At 34.4% G+C, this 25,295-nt stretch overlaps 1 protein-coding gene across 2 annotated transcripts; it reads right to left on the minus strand.

The window, feature by feature from the left end:
* Positions 1 to 1,931: 1,931 nt before the first annotated feature.
* LOC121370303 lies at positions 1,932 to 25,249 on the minus strand. Of its 2 annotated transcripts, none has more exons than XM_041495443.1 (10): positions 25,123 to 25,249; positions 19,725 to 19,786; positions 18,987 to 19,076; positions 18,072 to 18,119; positions 17,221 to 17,342; positions 15,036 to 15,832; positions 13,237 to 13,281; positions 9,520 to 9,597; positions 8,333 to 8,390; positions 1,932 to 7,908 (listed from the first exon to the last, which is right to left on the minus strand). In XM_041495443.1, the coding sequence occupies exons 2-10, from the start codon at positions 19,765 to 19,767 to the stop codon at positions 6,724 to 6,726; spliced, it is 2,466 nt and encodes an 821-aa protein (XP_041351377.1). In that variant the 5' UTR covers positions 19,768 to 19,786; positions 25,123 to 25,249; the 3' UTR covers positions 1,932 to 6,723. The 2 variants fall into 2 exon arrangements, with proteins under 2 accessions (XP_041351377.1, XP_041351376.1); XM_041495442.1 differs by having other exon boundaries at positions 15,036 to 15,850.
* Between the last annotated feature and the right edge of the window lie 46 nt (positions 25,250 to 25,295).

The following is a 25,295-nucleotide window of genomic DNA, read 5'->3' on the forward strand; positions in this document are numbered from 1 at the left end:
AGACGAAATGTTTGTTCTGTTCTAAATGTAATGATTTTACCTTAAATTAAAGGAACATTCCTGAGTTTTCTGCACTTTTTAAGATGTTATCGACTAACAGAGATTTTTTTAACGATTGTAATTACATATCAAATATATTTTTCTGCATAATTTTCTTCAAATGTTGAGTTGCTAGTACTAGGTTAAATTTCATCTTATTTCCTAAAATAGTGTTTTTGTCGTACGTACGAAATGATCTGAATACAAAATCCAGTTTGGGCTTCTTAAAATATTAAGACGACCAGAAACACACTGAATATACGGACACTGATATTCTAAACAAGAAAATATATTTAATATGGAAGTTTAATCGTAGAAATATTTTATTAGTCGGAAACATCTTACAATGCCACAAACTCAGGAATGTCCCTTTAAATACTATCCCTATCCCACCCAAAAATAAAAATATATCCTAATAATTATATTTAATTTTATTAAAACATCCAATAAGGATTACCGACACGTTAAGACGTGACATTACATTTTGAATTTGACAAAGAACTGGCTCATATTTTAGTGCACGAACATCATTTGTATTTTTTTACATCATCAATCTTGCCAGTGACGGACAATGGATGATTACTGTTCATAGTTCAGTGCTACTTGTATTCCCTGTCAGGAGCGGATCCAAGGTAAGGGTCTGGAGGTGACGGACAATGGATGATTACTGTTCATAGTTCTGCGCTACTTGTATTCCCTGTCAGGAGCGGATCCAAAGTAAGGGTCTGGAGGTGCGCATTCCAATGGTATTTCGACATTTTTCCTTAAGTTACGAAAATTGCCGAGAACATTTCCATGAAAACGTCAAAAATCCTTTGTCGTTACGTCAACAATGCTTTGACGTTTTAATATCCTTGTTGATGTCAAAGCGATACAGCTAGCGTACATTTCTCTGAATATAGTTGAATTAACTTCTGAAATGTGCGAACAGAATCGCTGTTTGACATTTATAAGCATATATATTTTTAATCTGTATTTAATGTGTAACATATTTGTGCATGGCTCTAATAATATACCTAATATGATTACAGCTAACTACTGTGCTGTTGTTGCATGGTTTTCTTCAAATGTCGAGTTGCTATATCAATAGAGGTGAGTGTTTGATTGTTCGTTCGTTCAGTGGCGGCTCCAGAAAACTATTTGCATGAGAGGGACAATGACGTGGCCGAAGGACATAAACGTTTCAGAAAGGATTTCTGATTCTCTAACGTACATAAATAAAAATATAATTATCGCAAAATTTAGGGGGGGGGGGGGGGAGCAGTCACCGGGGGACCCCCTAGATTCGCCACTGTCGTTTGTTTATCAGGACCGATGAAGTAGGTGAAGTGTGTAGGCAGGGTTATATATTGGAGGAGGCACCCACATGGTCATGTCATGGGGCGACAGGCACACATAAATATGTTGGGGGGGGGGGGGGGCGTGATTGGGAGACAAAAAGAGGCGTGATTGGGGGGGGGGGGGGGGGGGGGGGGGACATGACTCCTATGACTACAAGAAATGTATGCAAGGTTAATTCAGTTTAGTCCATTATTTGTGTCAATTCAGTTTTATTTCATGAATTTAACCATACGAACTAGTGCTCCCGAAGGAATGCCAGCGGGGATCCAATAGGGTTTGGAGGTGCACCAATCTCACTCCGAAATTCTCCGAAAAATCAAGTGTTTAGTAGAGGAATACAGTGGTGTAGCGGGGAGGGGCACGAGGTTCATTCCCCCACCCAGTCAATCTCTCTCTCTCTCTCTCTCTCTCTCTCTCTCTCTCTCTCTCTCTCTCTCTCTCTCTCTCTCTCTCTCTCTCTCTTTCTCTCTCTCTCTCTCTCTCTCTCTCTCTCTCTCTCTCTCTCTCTCTCTCTCTCTCTCTCTCTCTCAAATCAACAACAACAATAATAATAATGGACGGAAACAATTTATTAAGATCAGTAGTACAAACTAGGTATAACAGAATCAAAATCATTGCACAGATTATTAAGTGAAGATTCATTCACAATTAATTTAAAAGGAAATGCTCCAAACATGTCAATAGGTAAAGCTAAGAACAGCAGTATATATGTTTCTGTTGCACCATATCATGTACAATTTATGGGAAATGTTGGGCTTTTCTCTTATTTTTCAATGTTTCAATGTTTTTAATGTGCTACTTTTTATAGCAGTCCACAAATCAAGCGTTCTTTGAGAAACATGTTGAAATCGGTAGGCCTATGAGCATAGAAATTTGATATCATGCCAGACAATGAATATATATTTTTCCATTCACATATTATTATTTTTATCTTTGTAGGTCTAACCATAGGCTCCCATTTTTGTAGGAGGGCAGGCTGCCCTTTGCCCGAATTTAAAGAAAATGCCTGAATCTGGATAACAGCTTTTCGTATTAACATTACTGCCAAAATAGGGTTGCAAACGAATCACTACGCATTTTTTACATGGATTACAACTAATTTTGAGTGTACAATGATGGAAATACATGGTGAAAAGGTCTCAGAGTAACACACTTTTGCTGAATATGTCTATAATTTTTGCAGAATTTGAGGTTTTGCTCTATCACCAGGGGGCAATTGCCCTTCCTGCCCACCCCTCTGTCTCGTACGCTTATGGGTCTAACTAGTTTTTGCTAAACAGCCTATAAACATAACTGTTAGGGATCTGCTTCCCCATGTTAAATTCACACAATGCATAAATGTGAGGTTTTTTGTGTATTAGTTTTATTTTGTAACTATTTCAGCTACAATGGTTAAAAAAGGTTTATCTTAAAATATCACAGCAATATACATATAACATAAAAATCTGGCAGTCATTAAATCATCAAATGTATGTATAATAATTATCAGTTGTGGTTTGCAGCAAAAATTGTGTGTTAAATAACAAAAACAAGCAGTATGTCTATCACTGAAAAGGCACAGTCGTAACAGAAGTTTTAAGTCAGTATAACAAAAGGCACTACATTTTAATGGTGTAACATTGTTATTTAATGGTTTTAACAAGGACAGAAATTTCACAATCTGCTTGAAAACAGAATTAAAATAATAGTTTATATTTAAAATAAATATTGATAGACAGAACAGAGGAATAACACACTATAAACATATTGATCACAGTCCATTAATGTACACATTTTATCATTCTGCATATAAATAAAATATATACTGGTACTGAAAGATTTCTCTAATTAACAAGTATTCTCTAACAACTAGAATATGTACAACAAATGTTTTATGCATAAATTTGGTGTAATTTATCTATATTGAAATGGTGAAATGGTACTTAATGTAGTAATACTGATGACTTAATATTATATATAGAGAATACTACACAACTTTCAGTTTAATACCATTTTTATGAACATTTTTAGAATTCATCAAACAAAAGTAAACATTCATAGCAGCTGGTATTCAAGTGTCAGCATGGGCCCCACCCACAATCGAGGTTAATGACCTAGATTTTGATTTAACAAATCATTCATTATAACATGAATTGCATAAACCAGTTTGCCGGACGCTTTTCTGCTTGGTCTGGCTGAATTGAACTGCTATCAATAAGAATGTACAAATACCCCCACCCCCCCTCCATTTGAAAACCGACAATAACCTTTATGGGGAAACCTTTAAGGGGAAACGTGATTATATTAACTGTTCTGTGTAAAAGGAGAGATCAGTCATAACATTTGAACCCCCCACTCCCTTCAGAAATCCTGCATCCGGGCCCGCAAAGAGCATCTATACACATGTTCAGTTGCCAGATGGTTTATTTAATCATTTATTTATTACATTACATTTATTAAAATAATTATGAAAGTAAAAACACACACACTGAGACAGAATAATTAATACGCACTTTCTATCACAACAGAATAATACTCAAAAGTTAGATTTATTTCTGACCAGACTGAGTGACACACTTATATAATTATGGTCCAAGGGAATAATCTACAATTTCCACTTTTGACATATTTGTCGATGATGTGCTCTTACCCATATTTAGAATATGAACTTTTTAACTGCAAACTACTGCAGTAATATAACATACTAATTCACACGGTATAAGTGTATTTAAGTGTATTTAAAATGCATTTAGGAAAAGCCATACTAGCTATGAAGAAATCACTTAAGTTATGTCAAAATAGGTCACACAGGCATACTTTTAACAGGTAATAGTTATTCACCTTATTTTTCGTCGAGTTAGTTATTACATATGGTAAATAGTTAAACAAACATAAAAATGTGGAGTCATTGTGAATCAGACGTCATATTTATAATTATCAAAAATATATAATACAATGGAATAACGTGATATTCAGACAGAGAGTCAATGTTATCAAGGTCATGTTTGTCAAGGTCACAGTAACACAATAAAATAAAAATGTACAATTATGGTAGGCCATTAAGGGTTGTTGGTAAAACATGCATGCTTATGTATAAATATTTCATGATTGCTTTACTACAAAGTTGTAAACTTTAAAATGAAATTATCTCAATATACCAAAAGTGTGACATCATAGGTTATTCCTCTGGACCTTTCATATATATCTATGTACATACATACATGTATATTATTATCATCCATTATCATTCTTTTCATTGCAACAATTGTAAACAATGTCAGTAATGTGGGTTGAATGTCACTATATTTGGCAGCGGTAGATTTGTTAACTAACAGAACGACAGTGGTGTGACGTCACTAATAATATGTTAACGCTGAAACATACACAGTGATGTAACAAAATAATGTCTTGTGATTAAAATTTGACCAATCAAGTTTATAAGAAGCGATATCTCCTAGGAAAATATTGCAAATTATAGTGCACGCGATATCTCCTGTGAAAATATTGCAAATTATAGTGCACGCGATATCTCCTACAAAAGCCTTTAATGGATGATAAATATACATGTATATGTTTTAAAGTTGTACTGAATATTCTTCATACAAATTTTAATTCCTCTTCAACCTATTCAGATCTCAATTACTCATCCTATATTTCAATAAGATCAATAAATTCTACCCACAGGTTAGTTTACTTTAACAAATATTTGATATCAAAATAATCTACATATTTAAAGCATTTATGACATTTTCAGTTATCAACCTTGAATGCTTAAAAAAAAGTTAAAAGTATTTTGTTGAGATCAGCATGGACGGATTAAAATGAGCAGTTTGAGGCATAAAAATATCAAAACATGACATTAACAAATGCAGACAGCTAAAAATATTACATTTAATTTAACAATCCAGACAGCTAAAAATATCACATAACATTAACAAATGCAGACAGGTAAATATATCTTATGACATAAATATAAACAAATACAGACAGCAAAAATATCACATGACATTAAATTCAAACAGCTAAAAGCAGGCCCTAATCTAGAACTGTTAAAGTAGAAGTGACTTTTGTCTTACCAGCAGAAATGGGAGATGTTTGATAAAAATAGCCTAAGTGAACATTTATCGGTGTTTCGTCAAGCAAAGCAGTTGAATATTTTAATTCAAAATGCAACAGTTTTAAGTAATTGATAATTAATTAATGTGTCATTATGTTAAAATGAAAGTAATAATTAGTATTTTCTGGCATTACTGAAATGAATATAGCCAAGAACCAGTCAACTGCAATGTACAGTCTCATGCCAAAGTAAATAGACACCAAACAAGTCAGTATCTTGACATTCGTTGTGTTATTTTTTTTTTGAAATTGGATTAGGTCCAAAATATTACTTCAACTTTAAAAAAGACATCTCATAATTTAGTCATTTAGTCACCAGAGATGACTTTTGGTGAAAATATCCCCATCATTTTGCCGTCTAATTTAGGGCCTATAAAAGTATCATATGACACTAACAAACACAGACTTGTAAAAGTATCATATGACACTAACAAATACAGACTTGTAAAAGTATCATATGACACTAACAAACACAGACATGTAAAAGTATCATATGACACTAACAAACACAGACTTGTAAAAGTATCATATGACACTAACAAACACAGACGTGTAAAAGTATCATATGACACTAACAAACACAGACGTGTAAAAGTATCATATGACACTAACAAACACAGACTTGTAAAAGTATCATATGACACTAACAAACACAGACATGTAAAAGTATCATATGACACTAACAAACACAGACATGTAAAAGTATCATATGACACTAACAAACACAGACTTGTAAAAGTATCATATGACACTAACAAACACAGACTTGTAAAAGTATCATATCACATTAAAGGGACAGACCCTAGTTTTTAAACACTGTAGCATATTTGTCACTATTAGAGCCATTTATAATAACTGAAATCAAACATTACTTATATTTTATTCTTTAGATTATCCATTTCCATGGAACCGAAGTGTTTTTGGTCATCCTGGTGTTTCTAATACCCAAAAATGCATTTTTCATATTTTAAAACGTGCGTCCGAGAAGTAGCGGCTTATTGATTTGAGTTCTGGTCTATTTTTAAGGATATTTTCCGTTTTAACATCACAGACTCATCTTTCACTCTATTGTAACTTTATCCAAATGAGTTACAGGTTTGTAAATTAAGTAAACTTTATGTCCATTTTTTTTACGGGTTAAAACTAGGGTGTGATCCTTTAACAAATGCAGACATCTAAAAATATCACCTGATATAAACAAATGCAAACAGGCAAAAAATATCACATGACAGGAACCAATACTGATTTCTAAAAGTCATCATCTGATGTTCTGTGAGTTGTGTCACCATGTGCATCATCTTCATCAGCATCATAATCATCTTCGTAATCATCATCGTAATCATCTTGCTCATGCTCCTCCTTGGTTGTAACCGACTCGTGATCCCCTTCTGCATCATGTTTCATGGACTTACATACAATGTCCTGGTTTTGCTTGGACTGAGAGTCATGAATGGACAAACTTGTGTGTAGTTTGTCTGCAAGCTTCGGTGAAGAATATTCTTGTTGAATCAACTCATGTCCATCGTTGTTTTTTGCGTTCAGCTTCACATTTCTAGAGTTTGGTGGTTCAGAACCTCTGACGTGATGAGACAGTTCTTCCTCTGCAGCTGAAAGGCTGTCTTCTCGTGAGTGATGCCTCCTGGCGCGAGCACGTGGTCTTGTCACATTGGTGGCCGAATCCACCTGTTTGGGTGAATCCACCAGTTTGGCCAATGTATCATTCGTGTGAGGTTCTATATTGATCTTCTGATCACTTGTGCAGATCGAGGCTTCAGAACCCTTCACGCTGGAGCATTCGTCATCAGCAGCAGCATCTTTCTTCCCTCTAGCAGCATGCCTTCTATCTCGAGGACGTGGTCTCGGTCCACGAGTGGGTGTTGTCGACACCGAATGCATGGGTGTTCCGTGCATCGAATGCGAGGAGGTTGAGGGGGTTACATGCACCGAGTGCCATGGTGTTCCGTTTTGCGAGTTTGTGGGTGTTAAGATCTCCTCATCAGAATCTGCCAGATGCAGGTCTCCACGAGATTTCAAATCTGCCACATGGCCATTCACCATTCTGTCACCCATAGCGTTTTCACCTATGTCTGCCTCACTTCTGCTCTCGTTGTCGGCTCTAGTGATATCCATCTGATACTGCTCCAGAGCCTGACCTGTGCTCAGTCCGTCCAGCTCGTCATCGTTTCTCTGTGACCTCACTGTGCTAACGATCTCGGTGGTCTCGTCAAACTTGTACGATGTAGATGAGGTCTCGCTGTGCTCACGGTCGTTCCCCTTTATCGCATTCGTTCCACTGTCAACATGGAGCATGTCGTGATGTTCCAGTGAGGACACCGTTGTCATCTCGCTCCCCAGATCATTACCAACACCAACACTGTCTCTTCTGATGCCCAAGTCTATCCTCAGCTTCGACAGGATTGTACGCATCCTGGTCTGCAAGAAACAAAAAAAACAATAACGTTTTAATGGATGAATGAATGATTGAATTGATGCTTAATAACACAGTAGCACGAAAATACATGGGCTAGTGGGTGTCATGTATATAAATGAATTACTTAATAACATCAATACGAAATGTTAAACATGCCCAAACACCCACCATTAATAAGTAATCACTCATTATAGGAGGCCATCTTAACTCCTAAATCATTTAGAGATTCATTCAGCAGCCTCCAGCCATAATAAACATTTTTCACTTTACTTGATGAAGTTACATTGCTGTAGGGGGAGAAAAATAAGTAAACAGTTGTTAAAACAATGATGATACTTGAGATCATATGCAAAGTTCTATATTAGGGCACAAGAATTTTGGCAATGGTTTGAAAATGTGAAACGAGGATGTTGTAAATAATATTACCATTTTCAGGACATGCTGATTCTTTTGTAGATGTCTGTCAAACATCTGTTGCAATACCCTGTAAAGAAACGGTAAAACATTTCATCAATTTTACAATAATGTTTTTAATAGTAGATTTCGTTCAGTGAAAGAAGCCAATAATAGAACAATATCTACAAAATAATAATGAAATTCATGTTCCAATGACATTCGGACAAAATATATTGCATATACTGGAACTGCTATACTCTGCTAACATGCCTATATTCAAGTACAGGGATAGTCCGGAGTTTGCTGCCTTTGTAACATGTTAGCCGGATACCTCTTAAAATCGGACATTTTACTTGGTCCCGAGCATGTACGGTTTAGACGAGTTTCACTGTACATGTGTTTGAAATACATTTTTTAAATTTTGAACACATCAATGTCTGTATATTTAGTATGTTTCTCATTGTCCAAGTGCTTGTAATAACACAAACTGGATGTCATTTTGCACGTTTGATAACCCCTTTCTTAGTGCTGAAATGACAGGTTATTAAGTTAATGAGTAATTATGTTTATTAATAATGAGTAATGCTTATATTCTTATTCACATGATTTAAATTAAATAAGGCTACAAACATTCCCAATCATCTGTTAAACAGATATTACACCCAGCTGTGACATCATGCCTTTATTCTCTCGTAGACAATGAAAAATTTGAAGAAAAGGACAATGCATGTTACTGAATTACAGACTTCTGAAGGCTTTGTGTTCACAGAAAACATTTCTCTACACAAAAAAATAATCTGCAAAGTCAGGGTTTCTGCCAGAGGGTAAAACAGGTATGGCGCCATTCCCAAATATGTTTGTAGATATTATTTTTAAAAAGTTAACCTTTTGACAAAATCAATGACTCTTATCATTACTATATGAATTTCTTAACCCTAAACCTAACCCATTTTCTTTCTGGGGGAGGCTCCCCATACTCCCTGTCAACTGTGGTTGCATTCAGCACAAACACTGTAAATACTCAATTCCATAGCGCCATAGCCAAAAATTTATTTCTGGCAGAAATCATGAAAGTGGTACTCAAGTGGGAACAACACACACTGTAATACCTGTTCAACACCCGGAAGCTAACATTTCAATTCAAGCTTTGGTCTCTTACATGTTTTAGTTGGGCTGACTATACACACTTTTGTTTAATTTATTTATTATTTTCTCACTTGTCCGAGCAGATTCCACTGTTTAGGACATCTTTTGTAATATCCTGAGCAAATTTAACATACAGCTGTTCTTCTTCACTAAAAAAAAGAAAGAATAACATTTAGTCATGAAATAAAGGCCAAGAGATTGTGTATAACTATACAAACAAACAAACAAAGCAATTCTTTCTACGATACCAGTACCATGGGATGGGATTTAATTCAGTTGGTAGAGTGCTCGCCTTAGGTGCTCAGGTAATGGGATCAAACCACCTCAGTGGACCCAATGAGTTTTTTCCCGGTCCCAACTAGTCGCACGACTGGTATATGGAATACTGTGGTATGTGTTGTCCTGTCTGTAGTATTTAGTAGTAGTAAAGTGAATATAAAAGAAAATGTAGCTGGTTTTATCTTAAGATTTCAGGTCAAAACTTAGAAATATTTGACATCCAATAGCCGATTAATTATTCAATGTGCTCAAGTGGTTCAACAAAAACAAACTGTTATCAGTACTGGATGTCTACATCCCAGATGGCATCAACACAATGACTCATTGTTAATTGGGTTAAAGCAGCAATCAACAGAGCCAACCAAAAACAGCTGAAAAATTGATCTGAGACAGCAGTTTTAATATTTACCAGAGCCCATATCTTCGAAGATATCTTAGTGCTACGAAATCATAAAACCATTGTAGGCTATGACATGACTATGGCACATGATATGGCACATGACATAGTGACGTCATTGTTTTACAACTTTGTGGCACCAAGATAGCTCTGAAAATATGGGCCCAGAGTATGGTATTAAATTGCTGTCAGCTGAAGGTTCCATTAGACCAAATTAATTCCTATTGCCGATAATGTTAACGTTTACTAATAAAACTGATATAAGCAGCGTTTCAACACACCCAGGAAGTACAGCAATAGCAAGTGTGGCACCTCACATCTAATCTAGCTGCAAGAAAATGGGGGGTCACGTATCATTTAAGAGATTTAATTTATGTTTTTAATAGCAACCGTCATTTTTGCTGAAAATTGCAGTTCCATTTTTGGAGGTACCCCACATTAGTTTCAACCTCTGGTATATACTGCATAACAACTGTATAACAAATAAAAGTGTATTTATTTATTGTCAATGGATAATAGTATTTGCACAAATAATCAATGTCACATATTACTACCAATCACACCCACAGCTGCTTTTACTCCGTAAATATTTGACGGTGCATGTCAAACTTTGACACGGTACTCTCTTCTTTGGTACTATGCAACCTGAAATTCACAGACCACCCAATGTTGGTTAACTAGTAATTAACTGCTGCTGTTGACAGCCAATATGTGACCAAAACGACAGTAGGCCAATTGTGCTTTAGATCTCACTAATGTGGGAAAAATAGATTTTTTTTTTTTTTCTAACAAGCCCTTCAACCTACATAACAGAGGTTGGTATAATATATGGAATAAAGGTTTACACCTAACATTTGTGATGAATATTTATTTTTTGGTTATTTAACAAAATAATACCGATAAGTGCATCAAAAACACTGTATACATTGTATTTAGATTTATGCGTGTATAAAAACACGGATCTGAAATTTCTCAATATTTTTAAACAGATTTGTTTTCAGTAGTTTCATGTGAGTGTGCCATGACAACTTTGTCAAAACATTGGATCGAAGGGTTTACAAATACTGGGGCATTCCTTGGAAATGATTTTAAAACACACCAAAAAGTAATATTTGACGAGACAATAATGTTCTCCATTAATCAATGAAATAAGTCAATATACATTGTCTACATCGAAGTGAACATTGCGCATTACACCATCCTCTATGACATAGGTTGAAAGCTTTGTCTAAACACAGTGAGGTCTTTTTATAGCTCAGTTGTATATATTCAGAAATACAATTAAAGTTATTTTATCTAATAAAAGCTTAACATTTCTGATCAGTGATTTCAAGGTAAAATGTTTCACGGTGAAACAATTTTGTATTTAAATTGAGCATTCTTAATTTAGGCACTGTGCATAATTATTTATCACCTCGACTTTGTGCAATCTAAAGTCATAGCCAATGATAAAAACACTAACAGCATGCTATCTGGGATACACATGTCAATTATGCAACAACATTTTGAAACACCCTATATAAAGTAACAACCACCTGGGAAACAACGTCCATATATTGCCAATACAAAATCACAGGCCTAGTGTATAAGCCGAAACAATGATGATCACACCACAGTGAGCTCAATTGATATAGCTACCAGTATCTATTTTTCTGAAACAGCCGTCTCCTTTCAAAGACAATGAAGAGCCTGTTATCTTCAGTTCCAAACAGGACTACTAGATGTACAACTACAAGTATTTTTGAGTAATACTATAACCTACCTGAATTCTCGCTGAATATGCACTTAGTCACAAACCGATATATACATTGTACTTTCTACAGCAAAACAACCCAAACTCTGTTACAAGTAGTTTTTATTCACAAAAACAAAAAAGAGATATATATGTAATCTTAATTCAATTTCGATAAAAATAAATAAAAGTCACAAAATATATACATATAATAACTTCATTTTTTCTATTAACATTTACAGAAGTCTAAGATGCATAAAACAATTTAATTACAACAATGATATAATCCTTAAAGTAAACTTTAACAACTGTCAATGTGTCACAAAAATGTTGGCATTAGATCATAAAACACATCAAAGTGTAATTTGGATAATAAATAAAAGCCACATCAATAATCTGGATTTTAAAAACCTTTTCTTTGAGATGGTTTAATATTTAAATAGTTATATATTTATAATTTAATATGTCCATCAAATATTTCCTCTAAAACAAGTAATAGATTAACTGGGACATTCAAAAATAATTATATAAACAAAATATATTAAGTACTAATCAATTATATTTTTAAAATCAAATAGGGGAGACAACTCTATATATTAGGATACAGCAAGAAATTCAGCATCCTTTTTTAATAATGTTGACTTGAAACATGACTGCATTATAAGACAATATTTCATTTGAAACAAATAAAATCAGAAGCAAGCACATATACAGAACAAGCAGTTGCCAAGAACAACATTTTATGAAGAATCAGAAAGTAAATATAACAACACATGTTGTCTTGTGCCTGTAGGAACTTACAGGCACATACCGTACATTGTATCATTATTTAATAAACTGAAATAAACAAATGAGTAATTATAATTAATTCCATGCCATTTCGAAAATTAAAGACACATTTGTAAATCTAATTACTGTGAAACCAAACATGTTCAAACAAACGTAATACATTCAAGCACCTTTTATAACAGAAAACCAAAAAGCACCTTGAATTTCAACATTAGAAAGTCATGCAATGCAGTTATGACAAGTCATACTTGAATTTGGAATTATCAGAAGCACACATTGAAATCACTACCGGTACTAGTCCTTGAAAACTATGCTGAAGCTACCAACATCAATGTATTAGTTAATAATTAACAATATATTAGACAACTGACACTAACGACGTTAGTATTACAATTTATTTTATATTATAAATTAAAGATCTACGCTTGATAAATAATTCCAAATTCAAATACATGTCCAGTAACAGTATTTCCAAAGAACCTATGAACCAACCAAAAGAGGAGAAAGTGCAGGATGTTGAAAAAGACGTGCAGTTTTTGTATAAAGTGTAAGCCTACTGTCAAAATTTAAAATAAAAAATGCATTACTTACACCTCGGATAATCTTTGACTTTTCCATGGCTTTTTGTCAAATAATCTGTCAAAAAAAGTGAATGCATTCTACTTTTTTGTTTTTAGCTTAAGGTCACCAATTTGTATAAATGGTACTATATCATGTTCAGCATTACGTCACAATTTGCTACATGTTTCAGAGATCGCTACACAATTTTAAAACATTAAAAAGAGTAGTTGCTAATCAATGTTCAATTCACCAGAAATATCACTAATCAAGATTTTGAAACCAAAATGTTCCATGTATATATTTAATCAGATGTCTTTAAAACAAAATTGAATCTGTAGTCTTATTATGTTATTTGTATATTATGCAGGGAATACTTTTCAATTTTTGTTTTTAGCAACAGTTGTTGATCAACTGACAATTGATTAGCATTTACTATTTAACACTTTACAATTGTGTTCTCTATAACTTGCATAACAAATTGCACTGTGATACTGATCAAAACATTCCCGGTTATTTTTGAAAGAGTACATGTTCACATTTTATATATATCAGTGTGCGATTTTGGTTTAAACAATTTAAGTGTCATAAGGTATCTTTGTTTACAAATCTTGAGAGCTCACCACCAATCCAGCGAGCCCTGTCATACGCCTACAGTAGAACAGAAGATACACTAAATGTTTTGCATGAAACCATGGAAAAGATCGCTATTCAAGACTGCTTTCCAAGGATTTTGAGATATATGTTGACTGTCATTTCGAAGAATCAATGTAATTTCTACAGATACTTTTTAAGAGCCATGTTGGCTCGTATGCTAGCAAAGCTAGAGTCCTATATAATTTTTGCGAGCCTCAGGCTCCTGGACCCTCCTCAAAATCACACACTGTATATATATATATAAACATGTCTTAGTGTTTCTGTGCACATTCATATGCTTACATATCAATGGTAAAATAATTAACATGTGATAAAGAAATTAAATTCATCAACAAAATATACAATGAGATCATAGTTGAAACATTATATTAAATACTAACCAACAACAAAATAAAAATAAAAATAACAACATGCTCTGACAGGAATGGCAAATTCATGCTAAAATAACTAAGATATTTACAGCCAAACTAATTTGTGTAAAACCATGTCCATCAAAGATGTTAAATGTATATAAGAATTGAAAACTAAAACTAAAACCCCCAGAAAGAGGCCCATTTACATTTTTTTTTAAACCCAAGGCTCTATCTTTATAAACTTAAAACCGAGTACTTAATGGGTTCCTTTTTTTTCACTTTTAGACTACATTTAATTTCCAAATCTTAAAAATAGAATAATAATAAAAACAAAATTTAATAATTAAATATGCACATCTGAATATCCAAAGCAGATCTGAATTCCAAAATAATAATAATTAGTTGATAAAAGTAATTTAGCAATTGGTACTTGTATTAGAAACTACATTGTATGACTGACACACTTGTTTGCTCGTTGATAAATTACATGTAAATGGATGAATTAATAAACATTTAAAAATATCCAATCATAATCAATGTACATGTATGGGAACAAGTGAAAAAAAACACTATTTTCATAACCAGGGCTGTACCTAGCCTAAAATAATTGGCAGTAAAAAATATCCCTTTCCCTCCTCCATTGTCCCCTGATAATCAATCAGACATGTTTGTAGCTGATAAAACAGATAATACAAGACTCAAATGATGACGGCAAATTCTCCCAATACTACTTTTTGTGCAAAGGTAATTTAAAAAATCAACAGTAAGTAATAAAAATTTACAAAATTTAAAAGCTATATAAACATTTGAAACAAAAATTACTTTGAGGACTTTCCAAATGTTAAAACATTTTCATCGCCAAGAAATGTCTTTCCATTCTCGTTAGTGTCGCCCTCAGAAGCAGCTTCTCTACAGCTGGACATCTTATCGCTTTTCATCCGCACATGAGCTTTGTTAGCCTGTTCTTTCAACCATTCTTTGTGATCTTTGTCCACTGATATATTCAACGTGGGTACGCCTTCCTGTCGCTTCTTGTTCAGGTAGCTGTAGTCACGGCTTTGTAAACTCTCAAACATCAGAGTGGTCTCCATCATTTCGCCCTTCTGAGTGTCGCCTAGTTTTCTCGGCTTTGGCCGAGGCATGGATGGCGATTCCCCTGTATCACCCATCCCTTCTTTCTCCATGTCCCCATCATGGTTTTTCTTCGGCGGTGGAGTGTAATACTTGTATTCTTTTAACCGCGACTGTCTGTTGGACTTCAAAGTCCGTGGCGTGAAAGCCCTCCCTGACTGTGTGAAAACGTGAGCTCTCTTCTCCAACAAATCGCCGTCGTACGTCCCGGGTTTCTTCGCCTGATTTAGGATTGTCCTCGAGGCGTTGCTCATGACACTTCGGGACGACCTCGCGGAACAGGGCCGCTGAAGTTTGTTGAGGTTCTCGCGAAGCAGCGATGTCTGCCCGTGTCTGACTGTTTTGCCGAAGTGTTCCTCCATTGCTCTGTGTTCGTGGTCGTGTGAGTCCGACCCATACGTTGCCTGAGCACTCTCCTCGGGCTCTTGCTGCAGGGTCCTCTTCATTATGTTGTACACCAATCGGTCTTCATCGTCTTCTGGTTCCCCCTGATGAGGGTAAAAAAACTAAAATTGAATAGATATCAACATAAAAAATTGACACTGCTGTTGAAATAAACATCTAATTTTAATTGTAGTTCTATCACACCAACAGAATATATGGTCAGAATGCAGAAAAATAAACATTGCTATTAAAATAAACTTAACTATATAATATAATGTAGTAGTATCGAGGTCTGACTATATATATGTATAAACTTAACTATATATATAATGTAGTAGTATCGAGGTCTGACTATATATATGTATATATATATATATGTATATGTGTGTGTATATATATATATATATATATATATATATATATATATATATATATATATATATATATACATATATATATATATATAGTCAGACCTCGATACTACATTTACACCATCCGACCACAAATTGTCGGGAACAAACGTACATCAGTGTTATTCTGTTCATTACACCGGAATTCACACCTTCCGACACCAACAGAACAAATTAGGAAGAAACGTGCATCAGACGTCTGAAAACACCTCTTTGCAATAACATTACATAATCACAGAAACTGTAGCACATTGGCAGTAGACACACAGCCACTTAGAATCCTTGACCTCATAGTGAGCCGACTGTGTTACATGCTGTCTGAGCTACCAATGTCTTCAAAATCTTTAGACATGTATTGATTTTGCAAATAAGCCTTTAGTTAACCAATTAAAGGATTAACTTCGAACAGTAAAAGATTCTATTTTCATGATATTTTGTAAACGAAACAGGTACCAATCATAGATGTCATGATTAGACTGACAGTGAATGCTCCTTGTTTAATATATTTAATGTTTTTTTAAAAACATATTTAATATATGTACGTGTATTTGTTGTTTTTACTAATAATTGCAATGCATTAATTTGTTAAATGCTATTCAGTCATCAGTTAATATTAATTAGTATTTTTTGTTACATTAGTTTGGCAATGGAGATAACTCATGACAATTCGATACACCGGCAATTTCGATGTAACGACAAAATGACCTAGGGACGAACATGGTCGTTGTAATGAGGTCTTACTGTATATATATATATATATATAAACACCAACACTTACAGTATATATATAAAAATAGTTTCAAAAAGCCTAGCCACATTTTATTTTTAGTGATTTGAATCAACAATTTAATCCATGTGATTATAGAAATAGTGGTCCTTAATAGTGATATATTATATCTAAAATAACTACTAACTGACATATACACAGGACTAGCTCTACCACAACTGTGAATTTTATTTTAATGTGACAAAATAAATTCATGTAATGATCAATATTTTGTTGGAAATTAACTGTGGGTTTCTGCAATTTTTAAAGTTTAATAGATAATTTGGTTTTCTACTCACTCCGACAATTAACTTACCCACGTTTCATCCTCCATTGTATAGTAATTAGCATTAGCAGGGGTAGAGAGGGAACGCATGGACATACTTGACAATGGTCGACCATACTTAATAACTTGTTCTCTTTGCTTCCGTTCACGAACTGAAAGATTTACGATTACAATTATACGAGTGCACAGAAATTCACAACATTAAAGAGGTTATACCACTTTATCAACCATGACCTTAAAATAAATAAAAACTTGTCATGGAACTTTCTGTAATTATCAACACAATCTAATAATACAATATTTTGATGCAAACTGTTGATCCTATATTTGTTTCACCCTTACATTTCAAATTACTTTAAGTTTCTTTCATAAATTATTAATTTTGACAAATCAAATATGTTTCTGGTTATCCTGGTGTTTGTAGTAGCATTAAAGACATTTTATGCACGAACAGAAACAGAATTTAAATGGTATCAATGTAATATCTTAAATAGCTCCCTATAATATAAGTTAGGGGAATGACTCCCTTCAAATATGTTCACCTCGAGCTCTGCTTATTAACACCCACCCACATATCTATTGATTAATACATTTCAACAAGGGTTGAGGTTGAACTATTATTGTTGATAAAATTTCCTCAATGTATAAGTTTCCCGGTGGCAGTTCTAATGGAAAAGACATTGTCCTTTGACCTACTGACCCAGAAAGTGATTTCACACATCACGTTAGCATAAAGGTTCTTAATTGCAAATTAGACCTTAATGCAGTGATCATTTCAGACTAAAATGAACAGAAACCAACACGTTTTGGGTGATTATAAAGTGATATTTGTACACATGGACACTATATTTCTACATACAATTGAGTAATTAATATTTTACCTTTCTGGCTGCATAGCATAGACTTAGGTGGCTGGTTATCAATGGCAGCTGTAAATGTAAATCAAATAAGACAATAAAAATATATTATAATAGCCCCAATTGTTATAAAAGAGTAACTCTAATTACACTGGTTTTTTAAACAGCTTGTTTAATAAAAGATTATAATTAAAGTAACAATCACAGTGTGCGATTTTGGTTTAAAACATTTAAGTGTCATAAGGACTCCCTGTTTGCAAATCTTGAGACCACCACCAACCCAGCAAGCCCTACCACTTGTCTCCAGTAGAACAGTAGACACACTAAATGTTTTGCATGAAACCATGAAAAAGATTGCTGTTCAAGACTGTGGTTTTCCAGGATTTTGATATATGTTGACTATGTCATTTCTAAAAATGAATGTAATTTTTACAAAGAATTTTTTACAAGCCAATCAGGCTCATATGCTAGCCAAGCTAGAGAGTCCTATATGATTTAAGCAAGCCTCAGGCTCCTAGACTTACCTCAAAATCGCACACTGAATCATACCATTTGTTCAAACAATAGCTTACCACTAATAAGTACTTAACATAAAATTCCTTAACAGTGTTAGTGTTATACAAATTTAGTGTTAACAGTGTTAGTGTTATAAAAAAATACCACACGATCCGAAAAATAAAACAAAATGTTTCAGCTTTCAGGAACCTTTTATTTATATTATTTTTGTTGGGTTTTTTAAAAGAAAAAACCCAAACACACCATAAAATGAAAGTTGTGCCAGAAAAAGAAAGTAAGTTGGGTATATTTTTATGACTTTAGTTGGGTTACACATGTATACATGTACAGTAAACACGTTTTCAGAAGACTGGCGCTGTATCAAACCAAACAGGTATAATATATAGCGTAGTAAACTACAGTTTATAATTGTTAACATCTTACGTCTGGCTTTTGCAATTTTGTTGTAGTGATTGTTCATGTGATCCAGAACAAGGTACTGAGAAGTCAGCTTTGCAGATGTTGGTGCCAGTGCTACAAATAAACAGAATATGCAAACAAAATTTATTTCACTGGGTTTAAGCTAGACTTAAACAAATATTAACAATTTAGCAAATTTGGTCAAAACATCTGTCGTCTAGTTCCAAATGGAACACTCTGTAAAGTACTGATTTTTTTATTTGATAATGAAATATATTTGTCAAATCCAACTTTTATTTGACCAATAACAGCTCAAACTCTCAATACACAAATGTCATTTATGTTTCATAATTATATTAAAATGAGGTGTTAAACAGTACAGTGTAAAGTAAATGAACAAAAGGCATATGTCGGCCTGGACAGTTCCACTACCAGGTTTCAGAACTAACTTAACATTTTCTACAATGTAAGTTGATATATATGCCTCAACCACTTTTGGATATCTATATGTTAATAAAGTACCTGTAACCCATCAATTTTAATTTGAATAATAATTTAAAATTCTATCTTTAATAATTTTGTAATGACTACTCCGGAAAATCTCTGTGCAATGATTAAGAATTATCCAATTAAAGCTCTAGGATACAGACACTTAAAAAAAATCCCTGGAGATGAGCACACAAATAGACTACATTACAAATCAGCATCAGAAAAGCTCCTCTGACAAAGGGTCATAACGAATCTTTAAAACATTTAACTTACGACTGCTTTTGAGACCTAAACTGCCTTTAAGAGTACCAGCCATCTTAGTTTATCTTCAAGACCTGCAATAACAAGACATTCTTTATATATATATGAACAGAGTTTGAACATTTGAACAATAAATATGTTTTGTATTTTATTTCCAAATTTTAATTTTATGACCTGAAAAACTGTAACACATAAAAACATGCACACACATCTTCTAGATTATGGTAGCCCCACTCCCATGGCTAGTGATATTTAATGTTGGGCTAGTATTGATACTATTGCCATGCCCGATGGCTAGTGAAATGTTTTGGGTAAAATGTTGCAGTTAAATCTATTTTGTAAATATGAATATTCTGCCAACTAAGCCCCCAATGTTAGTGTTTTTAAGCTCTATCCCTGTTTAGGTGACATATCTGATTATTACTATTATTTAGTAAAACTTAGTGGGACTTATTTCTCTAAATATGGATTATAAATGACAATTACATTAATTTGGAATACCAAACCTCACTACTGTTATCACCCAAAACATTTTAATTGAACCATGATTGAGAGAATCCCATGACAACCAGTGAGCAGCTTCATTTTTAAAAATTGGAACTCTTTTATGAGGAGTCTGAAACGTACGACAAAACAGAGTATTGATGAGGCTATATATACAACAGCCGTGTAAAGTACCTTTGAATTATATATAGTGCACGGCCACCTTAGAGACTTTAAAATAATTTAAAATATATTATTTCTTGACCCCCCCCCCCCCCAAACGGCGAATATGCTGAAATAAAATAATAGTTGGAACATAAACTCACGATTTCTGTTTATTATTATTATTTGTTTTATTTATTTGGTTTTTTTTTTTTTTTTTTTTTTATTATATAGTCTTTTTTTCTCTTTTTTTTACGGAGCTATCGTACACAGGACCATTGCAGGCGTGTGTGCAGGAATTTTAGCATGGGGGGTGGGGGGGGGGGTGTAGACTGAGGTGTGCAACGTTTATAGGGGGTGACACGCTCTGCCAGACAATTATTGGGGAAAAAACCCCCCCCAGAAAACAGCTTAAGCAGGAAATCGAGCAAGCGATTATTATTTATTTTTATTTTGGGGGATGAGGGGTGTGTGTGTGTGTGTGTGTGTGTTATTTTGTTGTTTAATTGGTTTGTTGTTTGGTTTTTACGGAGCTCTGTACACAGTATGGAGAGGGTGTCTACATGGAGGCGAGCGACGTTTATGGTGAGGAGTCGAGACACGTTCCCCGAAAAATGGATCACAAAAAAAAAAATTGCTTGTACAAGGAGATGGGTATGTTCCTGCACAGACAAAAAACATTGTGGCACAATCATTTTTGCTTACAACACAACATAGTGTCCTGTGTTACTAGAAAATGAAGCCGTGTCTATTTGTTTACTAGTACACTGATTACAATGTCGTGTCAATAAAATTGACCTCATTAATGTACATCTAATTTGCAGTTATCAAATTTCGAACGTAAAAATATGGCTTGTGCCCCCTCCTGTATATATATACTATACCTTTACTAGCATATACGGATAGCGATTGGTCACCACTTCGAGTGTTGATGGTGACGCACTAGCAATTTGCTTCCAGTTGTTTATGTTTAAACGGCCTGCTATATGTAATACAGTTCGTGGCTAATATATAATTTATAATAATAATAATAATAATAATACTTCTGAGAATGTCACCATATTTAAGTTACTAACCGTACCGATCTGCGAAACTAGCTAAACTGTTAGTACTGTTACTGATTGATAGTTATTAATTATGCTTATCTGTCACAATAATGGAACATTGACGGTTCAAAAACAGATAACACGTTTCTTCCGACTGTTTCCAGTTAGAAGCCCTCACTGTTAGTTTGTGTACTGTCCGTAGTTGGTGTGTAGTTATTTTCTTTTTCAAATAATCTCTCAGCAGCTGATAATTTTATTTATTTATATGTATTCATTCATTCATATATAATAATATAATAATAATAATTATTATTATTATCATTATAGTACTGCAGGGGCAATATTACGCTATTCATATACGATAGCAGGGTAAAATGGGTATGGCGCCATACCCAAATTTTATTGCAGATTAAATAAAAAAAATTAAGTTAACCGTGACAAAATTAATGACTCTTTATTATTACTGTGCAATTTTCATAACCTTAACCTACACCTAACCCATATTATTTCTGGATCTATGTGTCTTGGCAAGGGGTTGTCACAGGTGGTCGGCCGCTACGGGGACAGTCCCTGACCCAGTTGTTTTGTTGATATCGTTGCCGTAAGTGCCATATGGTGTTTCTGTGGATGTTGAATAGACGTGCAATGAATTGTGACTAAATGTCTGGCCTTTTGTGGTGAACATATTCCACGTTTCTTGCACAAAGCATGCAATCGCTGCAACAACTGCTTGGTTGCATTTCTTCGAGCTGTTTCATGCACATTTTCTCTGGTTTACATCCCTAAATCCATTCACAAATTTATTGCTCCAAACAATCCATATTCACAATAACTTTTGCCTTTGAGTATAGTAAGTTAGGTCAGGCCATAGGGTTTAACGTGCACATTCTCAGCAAGCTGTTGTAATGCATGCCTATCATGGGTGCAGATGTTGACTTACACCGGGTCCTTTGTCCCAGGTAGAAAAGGGGTTTGGAGGGGTGGGAGAGGGGACCGCCCACACTTTGCAAGTGCAAGAGAGCACATGCAGCCCGACCAGGGTTGGTAGTGGGCAGGGGTATTTGTAGTGCTATTGAATTTTGAAAATGTCCCAATGGATTGAGTCCAAAAGAAAAACGTTTGTGCAATTTCGTAAAGTAATTTTGGCGCATGATTTGGAATGGTTCATCTAAGGAGCTATTCGAATTATTTTAACTTGGTTGGCCGAATTATCGCTCTTTCTGGAACCTTGCCTATTGGGGGCCTACAGATACATAAGTGTACATACACATGTACTCCATTACACATTTTATAGACAAGAAAAGTGCTAAATGGTCACCACCACTTAACTTTGTCCAGCTTTCTCTCGCTCGCTAATTACAAGTGTCAACACAAAGAAGTGTTGGGCATTGCATGGAGGCATTTATTGTCAAGCAAAAGTGAAAATAAACTTTGTGAAAGCATCATAAACGACATCAACATTGACAAATATAAGGGTTTTTTCTTCTGCTTTTTTTTTGGGGGGGGGGGGGGGGGAGAGAGAGAGGGAGTATTAGAGTACAATTACACTTAGTTACTAGAATGTCCCCTAAAATATTACATTAAAAAAATGTGCTAGATTACTTGCGAAGATGCAATATGAATTGCTGTCAGTCAAGGACTTAACCTATGGGATTTTTTGTTGACATAAAAATTAATGTTGTCGGTTGAAGGAACTATATTTGTTTTTTTAATATTTGTATCGAAAGTTATCAATTAAAAATTGCCATAGGCAGGCTAAAAATTGCCGTCAGTGAGCTTTTTGCATGCTCATGGCAAAAACATTTCAAAATTGCTGTAGGTAATAAGTTCGAGCCTTGTGAAGGAGTTGAGAAACAATTGTGTTCCAGTTCCATTACATCCTAGCTGCATTCATCTTATATTTAAGGGGCAATTCCACGGTAACTGACGCAACATTCAGATATTTTTTAACGTCTTGATTTTTTTTTTTTTTTTTTTAAGTATTCAATAAAATTCTTAAGAGTGTTTTTGATTGAAATAAATATGTTGTGACAAATTCATGTCAAAATAAAATTTCATTGCATACAATCTCAGTGCAACTACAATCACAAATGAAGTGTGGGTAACTGACGCAACAAAAAAAGTAACTTGTATTTGACATGTCTTTGAACTTGCCAAAATTCTCTGAATCTGAAGCATCAAGTTTTCAGGTCTATATAGAAATGTGTAGTGCACAGGTAATATATGATCACTAGAACAAGAGAACTAAGTTTTCTACAAGAAATTTTTTATTAATGGGTAACTGACGTAACACTAAAAGTAACTGATGCAACATTTGCAAATCATAAAAACAAATAACATATTTTAAAAATAAAACATTTGTCTTTGGCAACTGGTTCATCTAAATTGTAAGAAATACATAAATTTTAAAATGGAATTTAAAAAAACTAACAATAGGGGCATGTTCAGGGTGGTGGGTTGGGGGTCAACCCCCCATTTCTCAACCCTATCCCTGCTCAAAGCAAATTATTATTATTATTTTAATATGCATATACATGAATTTGTCATGATGAATTTTACTTGTAGAATGCAAGAAATTGCATTTTAGGACATCAGGTTCTCACAATTTTCCAACCCCCTTTAATGTCCAGTGTGCAGACTGATTGTTGTTTTTTGTGTGGAAAAAAAGTGTGCATTTGGAAATAGCGGAGATAGGTGCTGAAAAATAAAGAGGGGCGCTCAAAAATAAAGGAGGGCGGGGAACGTGAAAGGAGGGTGGCAAAATGGAATAGCGGGGCGGGGTGCCCCGCTTAAATGGAGCAGCGAGAACACTGAAAAAGCAATATCCATTTGTAAATTCTAGCCCTGACAGGTGAAATAAAAATTCACCTGCTAAAATGACCCAAAAATCTGAGGTCATTTTGTAAGAGACATGATGCATGTATGACCATGTCATCTTCTATTTAGCTGAGGCTGAGCTTGTAATTGTATTATAGTTTAAATTTTATAATGCGTTAAAATACAGCTCAGAGGTCCTAACTTTCCACACTGTGCCAAACCCTTCACTCACCCTGTGCCGTCTTTCTTTCCAGCAGGCCATATTTTTTTGTTAGCAAGCCATATTTCTTTTGGCCTGCTAATATGTTTTTAAATAAAACAGCACGCCATATTTTACATCCTATGTCGAGCCCTGCAGATGTGGAAAGAGTTCAACCAATACCCCTCTATATCAAAGGCTCTAAAGACTAAACCTAACCCTAAAACTACCCTAACCACTGAAAGGGGGTACACATCGAACTCATGATCATCATGCCGAAATGCATTCATACCATACTTGACTAATTACATCAAAAGGGTAAGGAGATCATAGACAACTTTCCATTTTAAAAATTTCTACTACAATAATAAATAATTACACAACCTCTTGAACGGATCCTGGTGAATCACTGAATGAGATATTTTACATCTCTCAAAATTGTTTGAACATGCACTTCTAAGTTCTATTCACCAATAACACAACCATTTGTGTAGATTATTTCTTGATATTTTTATCCAAATGCAAAACTCACTGAAGCAGTAAAGCTAAAGCTCAAGGCCAAATACCAAAGTCCCTAATCCTGCATCCGATTCGGCGATTGAATCATTGACGGTGAAAAATTGGTAGAGAAAATTCAAACAATTACCTCAACTTTTAAGTGCACATATCACAGCGAAGCCCTTTTTTACAAAATGTATATTACCTGCGCCCTGACACGATGAAAGTCTAGCATTCCATAATTTTCAAAGAAAAATTGGATGTTTTTAATATAAATAATTTTGTTCAGACACGTCAGCCGCCATTTTGGTTACTACCAACTGACGTCAGCGCCATCAAACGAGTAATATTTCTAATTAAACTGGTTCTTGGTTATTG

This window comes from Gigantopelta aegis, chromosome 4 (genome assembly GCF_016097555.1).
Source record: "Gigantopelta aegis isolate Gae_Host chromosome 4, Gae_host_genome, whole genome shotgun sequence".
NCBI lineage: Eukaryota > Metazoa > Mollusca > Gastropoda > Neomphalida > Peltospiridae > Gigantopelta > Gigantopelta aegis.

Excerpts from the sequence above, each read along its gene's own strand:
- LOC121370303 (XM_041495442.1), bottom strand. The coding sequence starts at position 19,767 with ATGGCTGGTACTCTTAAAGGCAGTTTAGGTCTCAAAAGCAGTC. Across the intron at positions 19,077-19,724 it reads TTTAGGTCTCAAAAGCAGTC|CACTGGCACCAACATCTGCA; the intron begins GTAAGTTAAATG and ends GTTTATTTGTAG. Across the intron at positions 18,120-18,986 it reads CAAAATTGCAAAAGCCAGAC|CTGCCATTGATAACCAGCCA; the intron begins GTAAGATGTTAA and ends TTACATTTACAG.